This window comes from Pteropus alecto, unplaced genomic scaffold (genome assembly GCF_000325575.1).
Source record: "Pteropus alecto unplaced genomic scaffold, ASM32557v1 scaffold38, whole genome shotgun sequence".
Lineage (NCBI taxonomy): Eukaryota > Metazoa > Chordata > Mammalia > Chiroptera > Pteropodidae > Pteropus > Pteropus alecto.
The window spans coordinates 5,502,550-5,516,674 of NW_006442512.1; the positions used below are offsets into that span (position 1 = coordinate 5,502,550).

The 14,125-nt window shown below is 53.9% G+C and overlaps 1 protein-coding gene across 11 annotated transcripts in view; it reads left to right on the forward strand.

Annotated features, from left to right (window-relative positions):
• The window catches only part of TLE3 (transducin like enhancer of split 3), a 45,746-nt gene extending 31,621 nt beyond the window's left edge, over positions 1-14,125 (forward strand). For 2 of the 11 annotated variants that reach the window (XM_015597732.1, XM_006922675.2), the window contains exons 8-20: positions 626-642; positions 4,261-4,380; positions 5,202-5,252; positions 5,917-6,069; positions 6,512-6,644; positions 7,142-7,326; positions 8,172-8,248; positions 9,013-9,262; positions 9,634-9,881; positions 10,371-10,518; positions 11,303-11,453; positions 12,317-12,393; positions 13,459-14,125. In XM_015597732.1, the coding sequence (XP_015453218.1) occupies positions 626-642; positions 4,261-4,380; positions 5,202-5,252; positions 5,917-6,069; positions 6,512-6,644; positions 7,142-7,326; positions 8,172-8,248; positions 9,013-9,262; positions 9,634-9,881; positions 10,371-10,518; positions 11,303-11,453; positions 12,317-12,393; positions 13,459-13,566 (1,718 nt within the window). In that variant the 3' untranslated portion in view covers positions 13,567-14,125. Of the gene's footprint in view, positions 1-625; positions 643-4,260; positions 4,381-5,201; positions 5,253-5,916; positions 6,070-6,511; positions 6,654-7,141; positions 7,342-8,171; positions 8,249-9,012; positions 9,263-9,633; positions 9,882-10,370; positions 10,519-11,302; positions 11,454-12,316; positions 12,394-13,458 lie in introns of all 11 variants that reach the window. The other 9 variants (XM_006922670.2, XM_006922672.2, XM_015597731.1 and 6 more) reach the window with 5 other exon arrangements.

Below are 14,125 nucleotides of genomic sequence, written 5' to 3' on the forward strand. Positions count from 1 at the left end.
ACAGAGCGGTAGCAGGTCGTGGGAACCAGAGACTTAAATTCTTGTCCCTGCAAGTAGGATGGTCCTCTCTGCAGAGGAAGATGGCCTCACAGCAGGCAGGAGGAGAGTCAGGGCGCTAGTGCCTGGCTAGGCAAATAATCAGTGGCTTCAGCTTTCAAGGGCTTCTTAGCAAAGAAATAGAGAATGGTGTTAATTAAACAACATATACCACTCCCACAATATCTTTATTTTAAACAATGACATTCTCAATTTTAGATCCTCTGTATATTTTGCATTGCATGATCCTTCCCAAGCTTGTGGCTTAAAAACTGCTGACCAGTAGTCTTGGTGCCCTTCTTCGCATGTCTAGGAGAGCCAGGCCACAGGCCGCCCCACCCAGGGCTGGTAGCCAGGGGAAGCGTTGGAACTGGGGAAGTTACTTTTCCAAACTGAGAAATGTCACTGAATGCCCTGCCTTGGCTGACTCGCAGTGAAGCCAGGCCTGCTGCCCGTTTAAAAACCTGTGAACTGGCAAAGCATAAAAAAGCCAGCAGGATGAGACTGATCTTTTTATTTTTTTATTTTTTTTTGTCTTTTTGTCTTGGGGGCCTGACCCTCCTCCTGTCCTGGTCTTCGGTTCCCAAAGAGAGAGAATCCAGCGCGGTAAGTGTCGGCACTCTGGAACCCCTGGGGTGTGTTTGGGGTGTTAAGAGGAGAGGGGACCATGTGGTTTTTTGGTGGGGCTGGGGTGTTGTCATGAAATAGGAGTTGTTATCACCTGTTGAGTGACCTTCAATTAGGGAAGCCTTCATCTCTCTAGGCTTTAGGTCTGTCATTTGTCAAATGAAGAGCTTGGGCCAAGTGAGCTGCAACTCCTTTTGATAGAAGTGATTAACTGGGGTGGTCAGATGGCCAGCACTGGGTCCTTTTAGGGGCTCTGTGGAGTCTCTGGGCTGAACCCAGGGATCTCACATCCTGGGCCAGGGTGCTTCCCCACCCCCAGGTTGGCTGCCCCCTTACCTGATCCTGCACCCTCCTCATTTCCTCCAAATGCCTGAGGTTTCTTCCTGTTCTGTGCTTTGACTCGGTTTAAGAAAGTGCTAACAAGCAAGCATTAAGGCCAGACTGCCTGCATGTCTGCCAGCTCTGAGATTTGTTGTAAATCTTTGTGATCACACTGAGGCTCAGAGGTTCTGTTTCAAGTGAATAAGCCTTCTGAATCAGCGCAGTGGAGTCTGGATAAAAAAAAATCCTCCAGCGATTAGCAGAGCTATTTTATTCCTCATCACCGTCTTCGTATCTGGGGCCATCTAATCTGTTAGGATGGCTTTGGTTATTACCTTGTGTTAAGTAGGACTTGGAAGGTCAGGCAGCTAACTAACCATCCAGACAGCAGCTTCAGCTCCTCCATCCCGACCCACCTTCCCTTCCCAGCCCTATCTCCCATTAGCAGCAGTGCTCCCCTCTCGACTTGCCTATGTGCTCAGAAATCTAGGTCCACATTTGGGCCCAGATGTGGCTAGGTACACAAGAAAGGAACAACCGAAACTGAAAATCCATGTCGATAGCTTTGATGTTGATCCTCAAAAGGTAGCATTTTTGGAGAGGTAGTTTGCCTCAATAGGAGGAGGGCTAGACTGGACGCCTCACGGCTTAGGGTCTGGTCCCAGCTTCATGAGACATTGGGTAGCTCTCTTGGCCTCTCTCAGCCTCAGTTTCTTTAACACAGGCATCTTCTTGCCCAGCCAGCTTCTCAGCTTAGTTAGGAAGACCCCCTCGGAACAGGACCCAAGATCTGGGAGGTGACCTGGTTAACAGACCTGCTGCAGAGCAGAAATGGGTGTTTGAAGCCCAGCGCCCTCCCTGTCTTCAAATCGTCCTCATCATCATTGCTATTTGCTCTTGGCTCTGTGCCCTAGTTTAAGAGAGCTTTCTGCTAAAAGACACCCACAGGGAACCCCCAGGAGCTGCGCTCTTCACTCTGTGATGCTCACTGACATCCGTGCACACCTGACTCACAGAGCAGAAGGCAGGACCCGAGAGAGTCCAGTGGGAATGAGTCAACACGCCATCCGGGGTCTGGGTGGGCAGCTTGGGAGAGGCAGTGGGGCTGCGCACATGTGGCGATGGTGTTGGAGGGGGTGTAGACTGAAGTAATCAGCCCTTTAGAAACCAGGTTGTCAACAGATGTGGCCCACGGCCGGAAGGACAGGGCCCTGTTGGGGTGGGAGGCGGGGGGACGGCTGGGCAGGCTGGAAGCTGTCCCAGAGGGGTTAGTCTGGAGTCCAATTAGAGGTAGCTTCATTCATATTTCCTTGCCTAGCCGAAGCAATAAAAAATACTTAGTTTTTTGGCTGCCTGCCAGCCAGAGGCGGGCTGGATCGATGCCGCTAAATGCCTGACATGACTCTCTGGTAGCAGCGAGGGTTTTCAGCCTGACTGCATGAGAAGAAAGAGCTTGCTGTTCTCTGAGCCCTGCTCTGGGTCGCAAGGAGAAACACGAGCAGCCGCACACCCCCTCCTCCCCGCCTGCCTGAGAGGACAGGGGCTGGAAGCATTTCTGCTTAGCACGGGGTGGCCACCGTCGGAGGAAAGGAAATGAAATGACGGTGATTTTTCTGCCGGCGCTTGCAGCAGCTAATTGAATTGCGACTGTGTGCGCATCGCCGCTGCTCTTGCTCGGCTGTGGGGAAGGTTGAGCTGCAGTTCCATTATAACCTCCATTTTTTCTTCAAGGCTTGATAACTCTGCCATTTTAATTTGCTTCAGGCAGAAACTTGGCAGGGAAGGGCTGCCCAGAAACCGGCTTAGCAAAGGAAATTAAGTTCTGCTGCTGGTTCCCGCACTGTTCACCCCAAATGCCAGCCCCCCAGGAAAGTGAGGAGACGGGAGGTGCGGGCTCATCCCACCTGCCTTTTGATGCCCTCTTGTGAACAGACGTCCCTCTGCATTCCCACATTGCCTCATCATGCGCCCCTGCACCACATAGGGGTGTTGATGGCTTGGACTTTCCCTTCCGTCCGGCTAGACTGGGAAGCTCCTGGAGGGCAGCAGGGCTATGCCCGATCCTCCAGCCTGGCATCCCCCCAGAGGATGGAGGGACGGGTGCTCAGAACAGGGATGGATGGGGAGGGAGTGAGGGAAGGTTAGGGTTTGGCTCTTAGTGGTAAACCTCAACAGCCCCCTAGAGGGGCATTTGTTCTGACTTTATCCTCTGGGCACAGAGGTCAGCTGGCGGCTGTCCCTCCCTGTTCCCCAGTCCAGTGCTGACAGCCATGTATTGCCATTCCTAGCCACCGATGCCACCTCAGTTCCACGGATGTCCTCCTCTATGAGTGGCTCTCTCACCTTCAGGACAACGTCCTTCCCAAGCCACCTTCGAGACCTTTGCTGTCTCAGCTATTGGCCTGTCTTTCCTCTCCCCAGGCTTCAAGCTCCAAACCATTCTTATCCTTACTTGCATTACAGTTGAAGGAGAAAGCTCATTAGGCATTTCCAGGCCTGAGTAACTTGAGTTTCCTTTATGTTGCCTCCTGCTGGGGGGCTTTGGGCACACTTCCCAACCTCTTTCCCATCCTGACAGAGGAACAGGGAGGATTGTCTCTGCCTTTACTTCCGTCTTTTCCCATTTTTAGAGAGAAGTGCTTCATAATTGCATTTTCTGTCTCTTTATAACCCTGGTATTTCTCTAAAGTTTCTGGAGGCCGCACAGTGGAGTAGTCACACAAAATGCCAGGTTGCCACCTTCACTTAAAAGGCCTGTGGGCAACCTGCTGTTCTCCTTTGCCCCTGCCTCCAGTCCCCTGCTGCTTTCGGGATCAGCAGATGAAGTATTGTATGTGGCCCCAGTTTGTCAACTCAGATTCATCTTTCAAGACTCAGTGCAAATTCTGCTCATTCTTTCTTGTATCACGTATGTGTGACAGGCGCGAGATGGGTGTGAAGGAGACAGACATACGACAGGCATGAGATGGAGGTGCAGGAGACAGGTGTGGCCCTCGCCCTCATGGAGCATACAGTCTCATAAGCCAGATAGCTTATTGCAAGTTAATTATTTAGTGCAGCAGCTTTTCCACAAAAGAGAATTGTGATGCTCCCAGGGCTCCTCCCTGAGGTACCTACCTAGTCTAGTGAGTTGTCGGGAAGGCTTCCCTAGTGAGCCATCGAAGGAGCCATACCCTACAGGACACTCAGGACACCTCTGCCAACCTCTGGAGTCACCACAGTTAGGTATGACTGTGTGCATGAAATGTTCATACTGAATCGCCTTCTTGTTTCCAGAATAACTCAGTGTCGCCCTCGGAAAGCCTCCGGGCCAGTGAGAAGCACCGGGGCTCTGCAGACTACAGCATGGAAGCCAAGAAGCGGAAGGCCGAGGAGAAGGACAGCCTGAGCCGATATGTATGTCTGAGGGCATGGCGGGTACCGCTGGGGTTTGTGTTGGGCACGCTGGGATATGGGAAAACCTTCAGGACCTGAGTTGTTGGTGAGTCAGAGATATATAGGTAAAGGCAGGAAAAGCGACACCACCAAGGAGGGGGTGTCTGGGGTGAATTGGTGGTGCCTCCCATGGATAGACCAACAAACCTGGGCTGCCATCAAGGCACTCCCAGAATGCCCAGTCTGCTCCAGGAGACCATCCGTGGTGCTCCACACTTTGGCCCTACAGCATGGTCATAGTGTCTGCTCTGCAGGCTGTGTAGGGGTGAGAGCTAGGACAGGGAAGAGTGATGCTGTGCTAAGATCCAGTGGTCTTGAGCCAGGCCCCTTTCGGCTACTTGGTGGTTCTGCGGCTTTGGACATGTTGCGTAGCTGAAGCCTCAGCTGCATTTCTGGGCAATGAGGCTAATCTCCCCTCCCACATGGAGTGTATAAATGGCGAAGTGAGACTATTTCACTTCCTTGTAAATGGTGGCAGGTACAAAACTCACTGGAAGGAGGTGTCTGACTCTGGAGAGACAAGTTAAAGGGGCTTAGAAATGTAATACGGCAGGTGAGGCTGCCAGCGGGTGTGGGAGCAGAGTAATCCTAGAGCTGGTGGGGCTGGGCTGGGAAGCAGTGGAGGAGGAAGGCCAGCTTAGGTGGGGCAGAGAGAAGAGAGCATGGACCTTGGGGTTTGGCCCAGGTTCAGATCCTGGATGGTGAAAGCAGGGTGGGGGTGGTCTGTACTCACTGTAGGGTGGGGGCGTGTGGCCTCTTACAGGCTTCTTTCTCGGTTGCAGGACAGTGACGGTGACAAGAGTGACGATCTGGTGGTGGACGTTTCTAATGAGGTGAAGCCTGGTGCAGATTGCAGGACAGCTTTCAGTTTGAGGGGGTTTGAGAGAATTTCTCCTGGGTGGGAGCTATTGTGCATGGCGACTACACTGATGTTACCGGCAACCTGAACACGGTGATGAGGCCTCTGCATTTGGGGAATCAGGCTGATGGGGAGGAGCAGGGCAGGACTGCTGCATGGTGGCTGAACGTGCATGGGCACTGAGGGGTTCCTAGGACAGTTCTCCAGAGAGACAGACTCTCAGATATCCCAGGGTAGCACCAGATCCTGTTCCCTGTACCCCTCCAGGTCAGTTGTGTTTTGCCCACCACTCGGGGTCTGGAGGTAGGGGTTGTGAGCCCCTGGGATCAGCCTCAGCAGGGAAAGACAAGCTAGAGTAAATCTACCTGAGGCCAAAAGGCCCAGCTGCCCAGATCTGAACTTGTGTTTGGTCTTGGGCCAGTCACCCCATCCCCACCCAGGCCTCAGTCTCCCCATGTAGGGAGTGAAGGAGTCAGACTAGATCATTAAGAACTAGTTGCCCCCTCCTGGGGTCCCAGGCTCTTTTAGCCAAGCTTCTTTCCCTGTCACCAATGCCCACTTCCTTCCCATCCCAGAGCAGGAAAGACTCTAGGCTGGTTGTTGCTTTGAGTACATCTCTGCATCACTTGTGTTTTCAGGACCCAGCAACCCCCCGCGTTAGCCCGGCACACTCCCCTCCTGAAAATGGGCTGGACAAAGCCCGCGGCCTGAAAAAGGACGCCCCTACTAGCCCTGCCTCTGTGGCCTCCTCCAGCAGCACACCTTCCTCCAAGACCAAAGACCTTGGTCATGTATGTGGGGTCTGCCCCTGGCACTGCAGAGGCTGACCGAGGGCTGGGGAGGGTGAGGGTGGAAGGAAAAGGTTCTGGAAAAAGAACTGGAGATGGAGCGATGCTAACTGGAGGGTAGATGGGTAGAGTAGAAAGAACACGGATTGGGGTTTGGCCAAGGTTCAAATGCTGGCTTTACCACTTACTGGGTGGGTGCTAGCTAGTTAATGTTTCTAGCCCTTGGTTGCCACGTATAAAATGGAATCAGTCTATTATAGTCCCTGCCAAACAAGGCTGGGCAAGAACTGGGGGACCATTGGGCAGAAGATTGAAAATGGGCCAGGGCTGGCCTGTGCTTCATGTGGCAACCAGCGTGAGGTGTCATGGCCAGCTCCAAGTGCTCGGTTCTGGGGAGAAAGGAATCTTCATGCCTTCCCTTGGTCTCTGCACCTTCCCCTTTCAGAACGACAAATCCTCTACTCCTGGACTCAAGTCCAACACGCCAACTCCGAGGAACGATGCCCCGACTCCAGGCACCAGCACGACCCCAGGGCTTCGGTCGATGCCGGGCAAACCTCCGGGCATGGACCCGATAGGTATAATGGGTAGGCACAACAGGGCTGGGCACCTGTGCTGGAAGGGAGGGGTCTACCCAGGCCAGAGCTGGAGCTGCTCAGGTGGGCCAGAGCACCAGGGAGCGTTTTGGAGCTGGGACTTGCCCAGAGCCTGCCTTCGGGACACTTCATGGTCAGGTTTGAGAGGGAGATGGATGCCCGGCGATTCAACACTCATGTCAGGGCTAACCGGGGCCACTGCTGGGCTAGGCATGTGGAAGGAGCTTCAGACAGGTCAGGACACCTACAGTTTGTTTCTGCCTCTATCGTGAGTTCTGTCAGGCTCTGAACAACTTATTTCTTTGGGCTTGGGCTGTGAAGATGATCCCAGTTAGGTGGGTTCAGTGTGAGAGGGCTGCTGGAGCAGGCAGCTGCAGAACGCAGGAGGGTTGCTGCAGGGCAGGGGTCGGGGGAGGCCTGGTGGTCTGGGCTCCCTCATGAAAGGAGGGTGGGGCCCACTGACGCCCGCCTTCTTGCAGCCTCGGCCCTGCGCACGCCCATCTCCATCACCAGCTCTTACGCGGCACCCTTTGCCATGATGAGCCACCACGAAATGAACGGCTCGCTCAGCAGCCCCAGCGCCTACGCCAGCCTGCACAACATCCCGCCCCAGATGAGCGCCGCCGCCGCCGCCGCCGCTGCCGCCTATGGCCGGTCGCCAATGGTGAGCTTTGGAGCTGTACGTAGACTTTTTGGCTCCTTTTTTGGGGGGGACTGGCAAGGAGTGGGAGCTGGTGAGGGTTAGGGGGACACTTCCTACACGCCGAAGGGGACTTCAAGGTCTCACGACCAGGCCTTTAGAGTAAGAGTGTTCATTAGATAGAAACAAGAAAACGACACAGTTGGGGACCAGCAGACCTGGGTCCCTGCCTTGCTCTCCATCAGTTGCCATGTGACCTCACATAGTGCAGCCTCCCTGGCTGCCCCTTTCCATCTGGGAAGTGGGGCTGATCCCTGTCTTTCTGGGCTCCTCGGGTATGGGATTCCCAGGTGGGTCAGGTGACTTCCACGGAGCAAGAGTTTGGCAAATGGGGCTTTGCATTATGCTGAGAATTGTCTGGTAGTGTTGATGAGCAGTTCTGATTGGGTTGGTAGAGAGAGGGCTCCTTTCTCAGGAGACAGTTTCTCTCTTTATCTCCTGTACTTAGGCAGGTTTCCTCTCCACATGACAGGCCCACTGGGACACGGGCTGGGCGGGGGACCAAAGTGGGACAGGGGCCAGCTCTGCCTTGTGGAGTAGGGAGAATGGAGGGCCGGGGGTGGAGGATACTGGTTAGAGTTGGGAGGCGGGACTATAACTCCATCGGCTTCCACTGTCCTGGGCAAGGCAGTCAGCCCTTCTGGGCCTGTTTCCTCTGAAACAGTGGGCTCCGCTCTGCTTGGCTGCCTCCCAGGTTCCAAAGAAGCCGTGCTATGCAGGCAGGACTCAGGAGGAGGAGGAGAAGGCGGCCAGGGTCGGGGGGATATATGTGTATCCTCACTAAGGACTGGTGTTATCTTGCCTTACAGGTTGGTTTTGACCCTCATCCCCCCATGCGGGCCACAGGCCTGCCCTCAAGCCTTGCCTCCATTCCTGGCGGAAAACCGTAAGCTTTGGCCATACTTACTGCATACTCCTTGGGGAGGGGAGGGGAGATCACATAACCCACCCCGCATCCCCTGCCTGGCGGACCTCCCCTTGAGAAGCTATCTACCCTTTAGAGGTTGTTACAGGCCCAGCTACAACCACAGGAAATGGCCTCCTGGCCACACACCTGATCAGTTCAGGGCTCCCTCTGAAAGGGGAACTGAGAAGGTTTTGAGGGTATAGTCACTGGGTAGTCACTGGGCTCTGGGAGAGAAAAACATTTCAGATGTTGGGGCTCCTTTGGGTTCTACCTACTTGAAATGCCTCTGGCTGGCACCTGTAGTGGCCTGAAACAGTAGGCAGACCACGCCGGCTCACCCCCTGGCTCTGATGTGTACTCAGCGATTCATTTGGGTGTACAGACAGATCCTACCAATACCCCTGGTTCTTGAAGGAGGAGTTGGCAATCTGCTGGGTCCTTTCCAGGGTCGGAGTGTTAGGGATGCTGTAGATGGTGGGAGAGGGCGCTCCAAGGCACAGGTGGGGCTGGTGATTTGGTTTAGAGCAAGGATGTATAAGGAAGAGAAGTCAAGGCCGGAATATTAGACAGTCCCCACCCTGGTAGAGCCTGGCCAAAGAGGTTGGGGTTACCAGGTTCCCTAAGATTTGCAAGGTGGCTGGAGCTAAGGAGGACAGTCTAGGTGGTGCCAGTGGAACTGGGCAGGACATGTGGGAACTGGGAAGGACTGGGGACAGCAGAAGTGATGGTTCTCGCCCTTTCAGAGCATATTCTTTCCATGTGAGTGCTGATGGGCAGATGCAGCCCGTGCCCTTCCCCCACGACGCCCTGGCAGGCCCCGGCATCCCAAGGCATGCCCGACAGATCAACACGCTCAGCCACGGAGAGGTGGTGTGTGCCGTGACCATCAGCAACCCTACACGGCACGTCTACACAGGTGGCAAGGGCTGCGTGAAGATCTGGGACATCAGCCAGCCAGGCAGCAAGAGCCCCATTTCCCAGCTGGACTGCCTGGTGAGGATCCCAGAGTTGTGGGCACCTCCTCTAGCTGGCATGGGAGAGCGGGGTACCCTGCCATGGGAAGAGCTTTGTCGACCTGGCTTGGGTCAGCCCTGTATTGGCTGGGTGACTTTAGGCAAGCTGGCTAACCTCTCTGAGCCCCAGTGTTACACTTTTTAAGTGAAGATGATACTCACCTCCTAGGGTTTGTGAAGAAATGCATGAAAGATTGAAGGGTTGTGAACGAGCAATAGGGATGACCTGGCAACTGCCAAGAATAAGGGCAGGATGTGAGCAGGGATGGCGAGGGCGCTCAGGGTCGCTGGACCGGACCCCCCCTGGGAAGGGAGGTGGACAGCACTCAACAATGCCCTTTCTTCCTCTAGAATAGGGACAACTACATCCGCTCCTGCAAGCTGCTGCCTGACGGGCGCACACTCATTGTGGGCGGTGAGGCCAGCACACTCACCATCTGGGACCTGGCCTCACCCACGCCCCGCATCAAGGCTGAGCTGACGTCCTCTGCCCCCGCCTGCTATGCCCTGGCTATCAGCCCTGACGCCAAAGTCTGCTTTTCCTGCTGCAGTGATGGGAACATAGCCGTGTGGGACCTGCACAACCAGACGCTTGTCAGGTGATACCACAGGAGGGACCTTGTGCAAGTCACCTAACCCTGTGTCTGTCTCAGTTTACCCTATGTGAGACGAGCATGGTACAGGTGCAGCACCTTCCTCAGAGTGAGACTCGGTGTGGTTGCGGCAGGGCTGACCCAGAGTCAGCTTTCGGTACACATTGGTCCTCTTTGTTCACCATAGTACCATTTGGCTTCTGAATGGCCTAAGCCCTTAGTCATGCAGTGTAAAGAGAGATTAAGAATGCACGTTGAGGAGGCACGCAGTGTCCTCCTAGAGAGATCCTCCTGTTATGTAGCTGCCCCTGGGCAAGAGCTTTGAGTAGAGTGGGAGAAGGCCCATGCCTGGCTCTGCTGCAAGCTTACGAAAGGACTATGGGCGCATGGTGCACCCCCTTCTGGGCCTTAGTTTCCTCTTCTGCTTAGAGGCTGCCAGCTCAACAGTCAGTGCTTTCCCTGGGCTCACCTCTCCTCCCTGCTTGGCCTTCATAGGCAGTTCCAGGGCCACACAGACGGGGCCAGCTGCATAGACATCTCCCATGATGGCACCAAGCTGTGGACAGGGGGCCTGGACAACACCGTACGCTCCTGGGACCTGCGGGAGGGCCGTCAGCTGCAGCAGCATGATTTCACCTCCCAGGTGAGCAGCCGAGACCCTCCTCCTCCAGAGAGCGAGTTTCCTTCTCTCCCAGGGGCCCAGGGGGCCCAGGCAGGAGACGAAGAGGCCCTCACCGATGGTCATTGCAGATGGACCTGAGACCAATCTGAGCTATCTGGGAAGCCTTCCTGGAGGATGTGGCAAGGAAATAGAACCGACAAGGCCTTGGACTTGGACACACTTGACCCAGCTGCTCAGATTTGATTCTCAGCTCCTCTATTTTTGATCACTTTAGCCTGAGTTTTCTTATTCCTGGAATGGGAATAATAGTAACTACCTCCTAGGTCTGGTGTGAGCACCTGAAAATGGTCCCTCTAAAAGCCTCAGCCATAAGCCTGGCTCATAGAAAACATTCTCTGAATGCTAGGTATTACAGTTTTTTGTTATTTTTATTACTCATTTCAATATTTTAGTCTTACATATTTAATATTTTAGTGCCTTATTTATTTACTTTTTTTCTTAAGGAAAGGCAAAAGTCAGAGAGACAGAGAGTAACTTTGAAAGTAAAACATCTATGCCACCTCTGAGTTTGAATCCTGGCTTACTTTCTAGAGTCAGAGATCTCTCTGAGCCTCAATCTCCTCACCTATAAAATGGTGGTGAAAAGTGACATCCCATACCCCTGGACTATTGAGCTGTGGGGGGCGGGGCTTGGTTTTGCAAATGGTAGGTGGGAAGTGATGGGGAGGGAGTAGTGGGACCTCATGCCCTCAAGGTCCCTGGAAGTTAGAGGAGGCTGACCTCAACTCTCCCGCTTTTCCCTCAGATCTTCTCGCTGGGTTACTGCCCCACTGGGGAGTGGCTGGCCGTGGGCATGGAGAGCAGCAACGTGGAGGTGCTGCACCACACCAAACCCGACAAATACCAGCTGCATTTACATGAGAGCTGCGTGCTCTCCCTCAAGTTCGCCTACTGCGGTGAGCTCGGGGGAGTAGGAGCCTGGGCAGTCTGGCCTGCCCTCTGTTTAAATGAAGGGCCCAAAGCATACAGCAGGAGTAGAGCTCTGACATGAGCCGGGCCTCCTGACCCAGATGGTGTCCCCCATCTTCGTCCTTCAGATGCAGATACTGTCACAGGGTACTGAGCTCTCCTGACACCAGGCGGGGTCTGTTCCCTGCTGGCCTGGGGCAAAGAAATAGTGTTCCCGGCCCTGCAGGCAATTCCTCCAGCAGTTTTCCCAGGCGGTTAAAACTACAGGCATCAACAGCCGAGAGTGCTGAATTGGAATGTCTGCTCCTCCACTGACTGACTAGCCGTGCAGTCTGGATCGCATCTCACCCTTCCTGACCCTGATGGGTCTTTCTTTGTGTCCCAGGACTAGCATGGGGCCCACTGCATGGCTGTGGGGAGCATAGTTCCCTCACGCAGGCAGAGCCTTTGCAGAATAAGGCTGCGCGCTGGCTGCCATGTTCAGCCAGGTCTGCAGTCTCAGGGCAGTGCCATTTCCAGTACTCCTGCCTTCTTCCAGTAGAATAAGAAGGGTCAGTTGACCTTAGTGGCTTTAAAAAGAACCTTTCGGGGAAGTGTAATTGCTAAGGCAAATCCTGCAAATCCTACTTTTTTCTGTCCCAGCCCCGCCCACTCCTCCCCCTTGATTGCTGAGAAAGGCGTTCTCTGGGTGTCTCTCTGTTATGTATATCACTTACTAAATGCCTCTTGATGCAGAGAGTTGGGCAGAGAGGCTAAGCACTGGTTAGCGGTTCATACCGTGTTTCCATGGCAGCCAGCCAGGTTTAGAGGGCAGCAGGCCCCAACTTGATGCTTTGCCTTCTACCTGCAGGGAAGTGGTTTGTGAGCACTGGGAAAGATAACCTTCTCAACGCCTGGAGGACACCGTATGGAGCCAGCATATTCCAGGTACCAGCCACCATCCGAGTGCCCCTCCTGGTTCTGCCTGGAGTCAGAGCCTGGCCGTGGTGATGGGGGTGGGAGAGCGGGAGGCAACGCAGGACCTTCCAGCCCTGGCGCCTTCCAGTCCCTACATGACGGGGGTTTGAGGTCAGTTCTTCAGAAGCCAGGACTTGGGCACATCAGCGGACACACTCTGCCGCTAATGGCATCTGACCCCTCAGGGTAAGGGCTTTTAGACAGAGGCTTTTGTAGGATTTCTAGAGCAAAGCAGAATAAAAGCATGCTCTTGGCTGTAGCGTGTATGCTGAGCACTCATGGGAGGTATGCTGGGTAGCGGAGCAATCAGTGGCTTTTTTCAAAGCAGTGTTACCTGATATTCAAATAAGTTTGATTTCATCTCAACACATCAATGTAAGGAGAGAGGTAAGACAAGAGAAAGGGGGTCCAGAAAGAGATGGGAGAGAGGAAAGAGCTTTTTATGATTTTTCAAGATCTAAAGTCTGTCATATTGCACTCTCACTGTCATAAACACACAAACACACACACACACACAATCATGCCATCAACTCTCACAGCCAACAAGGCACTTTCTGTATCCATGCCTGAAGTGTCTGGCATCTGGTGCATCACACTCGTAACTTTTAGAGTCTCTAGTGGCACTTCAGACTTCAAAACTTGGGAGCAAATCCTTTCCTTAGCTCACCAGGCTCAGGATCTGGCCTGCTGACTCCTGCTTCCAGCTCAGAAATGCTTCTTCCTATTGGTAAAGTCAGAAGAGAAGCTCACACTAAGGTGTTTTGTTTTGATCCTTACCGAGTTACTTTAAAGATCACAGTGGAGCCTGTTGATGTGCTCTTCCTTGTGGAAAAGTAGGTAGACGGGGCATCTCTAACTTAAAAGCAGTTCTCTGGGCTGCGTTTGAAAGCCAAGCTGTGTGCAGCTGCGTGTGCTCCAGGTTGGAGCTCCAGGGCGGGGGGAGGGCGATTCAGTTCAGAGCATTGAAGTGGTGTGGAGCACCCAGAAAGTGATTCCTGTCTTTTTCCTCCTCGCATTTTCCTGCCTCTCCTCCAGTCTAAGGAATCCTCGTCTGTCTTGAGTTGTGACATTTCGGCGGATGACAAATATATTGTAACGGGCTCTGGTGACAAGAAGGCCACGGTTTATGAGGTCATCTACTAAACAAGGACTCTAACAGGGCTGTCAAACTCTGGGAGAAAGACTCGGCTGTGACAGGGAGACCCTGGCGAGGGGCCCCGAGGACAGCGAGGCCCGGCGAGCAGCTGAGCATCCCGGGGCTGCGCTGTGGCAGGCTGGAAGGGCGCCTCGACTCACGTCTCCACTCCGGGCACAGATTGATGTGTCTCACAGACTCCGATGGATTTCTCTTCTCCTCTTCCCCTGCACCAGCCTGGCAGATGCTACAACTAGATTTATTTGGAGGCTTGTGGCTCCCACTCTCCACAGATACCCTCGTGAATCTCTGTCTTTCCTTCCCCTTTCTTTTGACCTGTCTCCCTGTCCCCTGGGTCGGAGACATTGGAGTGGACCACATGTCTGTGCTGGGGAGGAGGGAATCTCATTTTCCCACTTGTGCAGCGCACAAGATTTGTGAAAAGTGTAAATAACAGACTCCTATCTCGGACTAGTCAGCGGGGGAGGAGGCCCCTTCCCACCAGAAACGCTAGCCGTGTATTTCGCCTGCTGTATTTGTAATCCACTTGTGGTGGTGGCTTTTTTT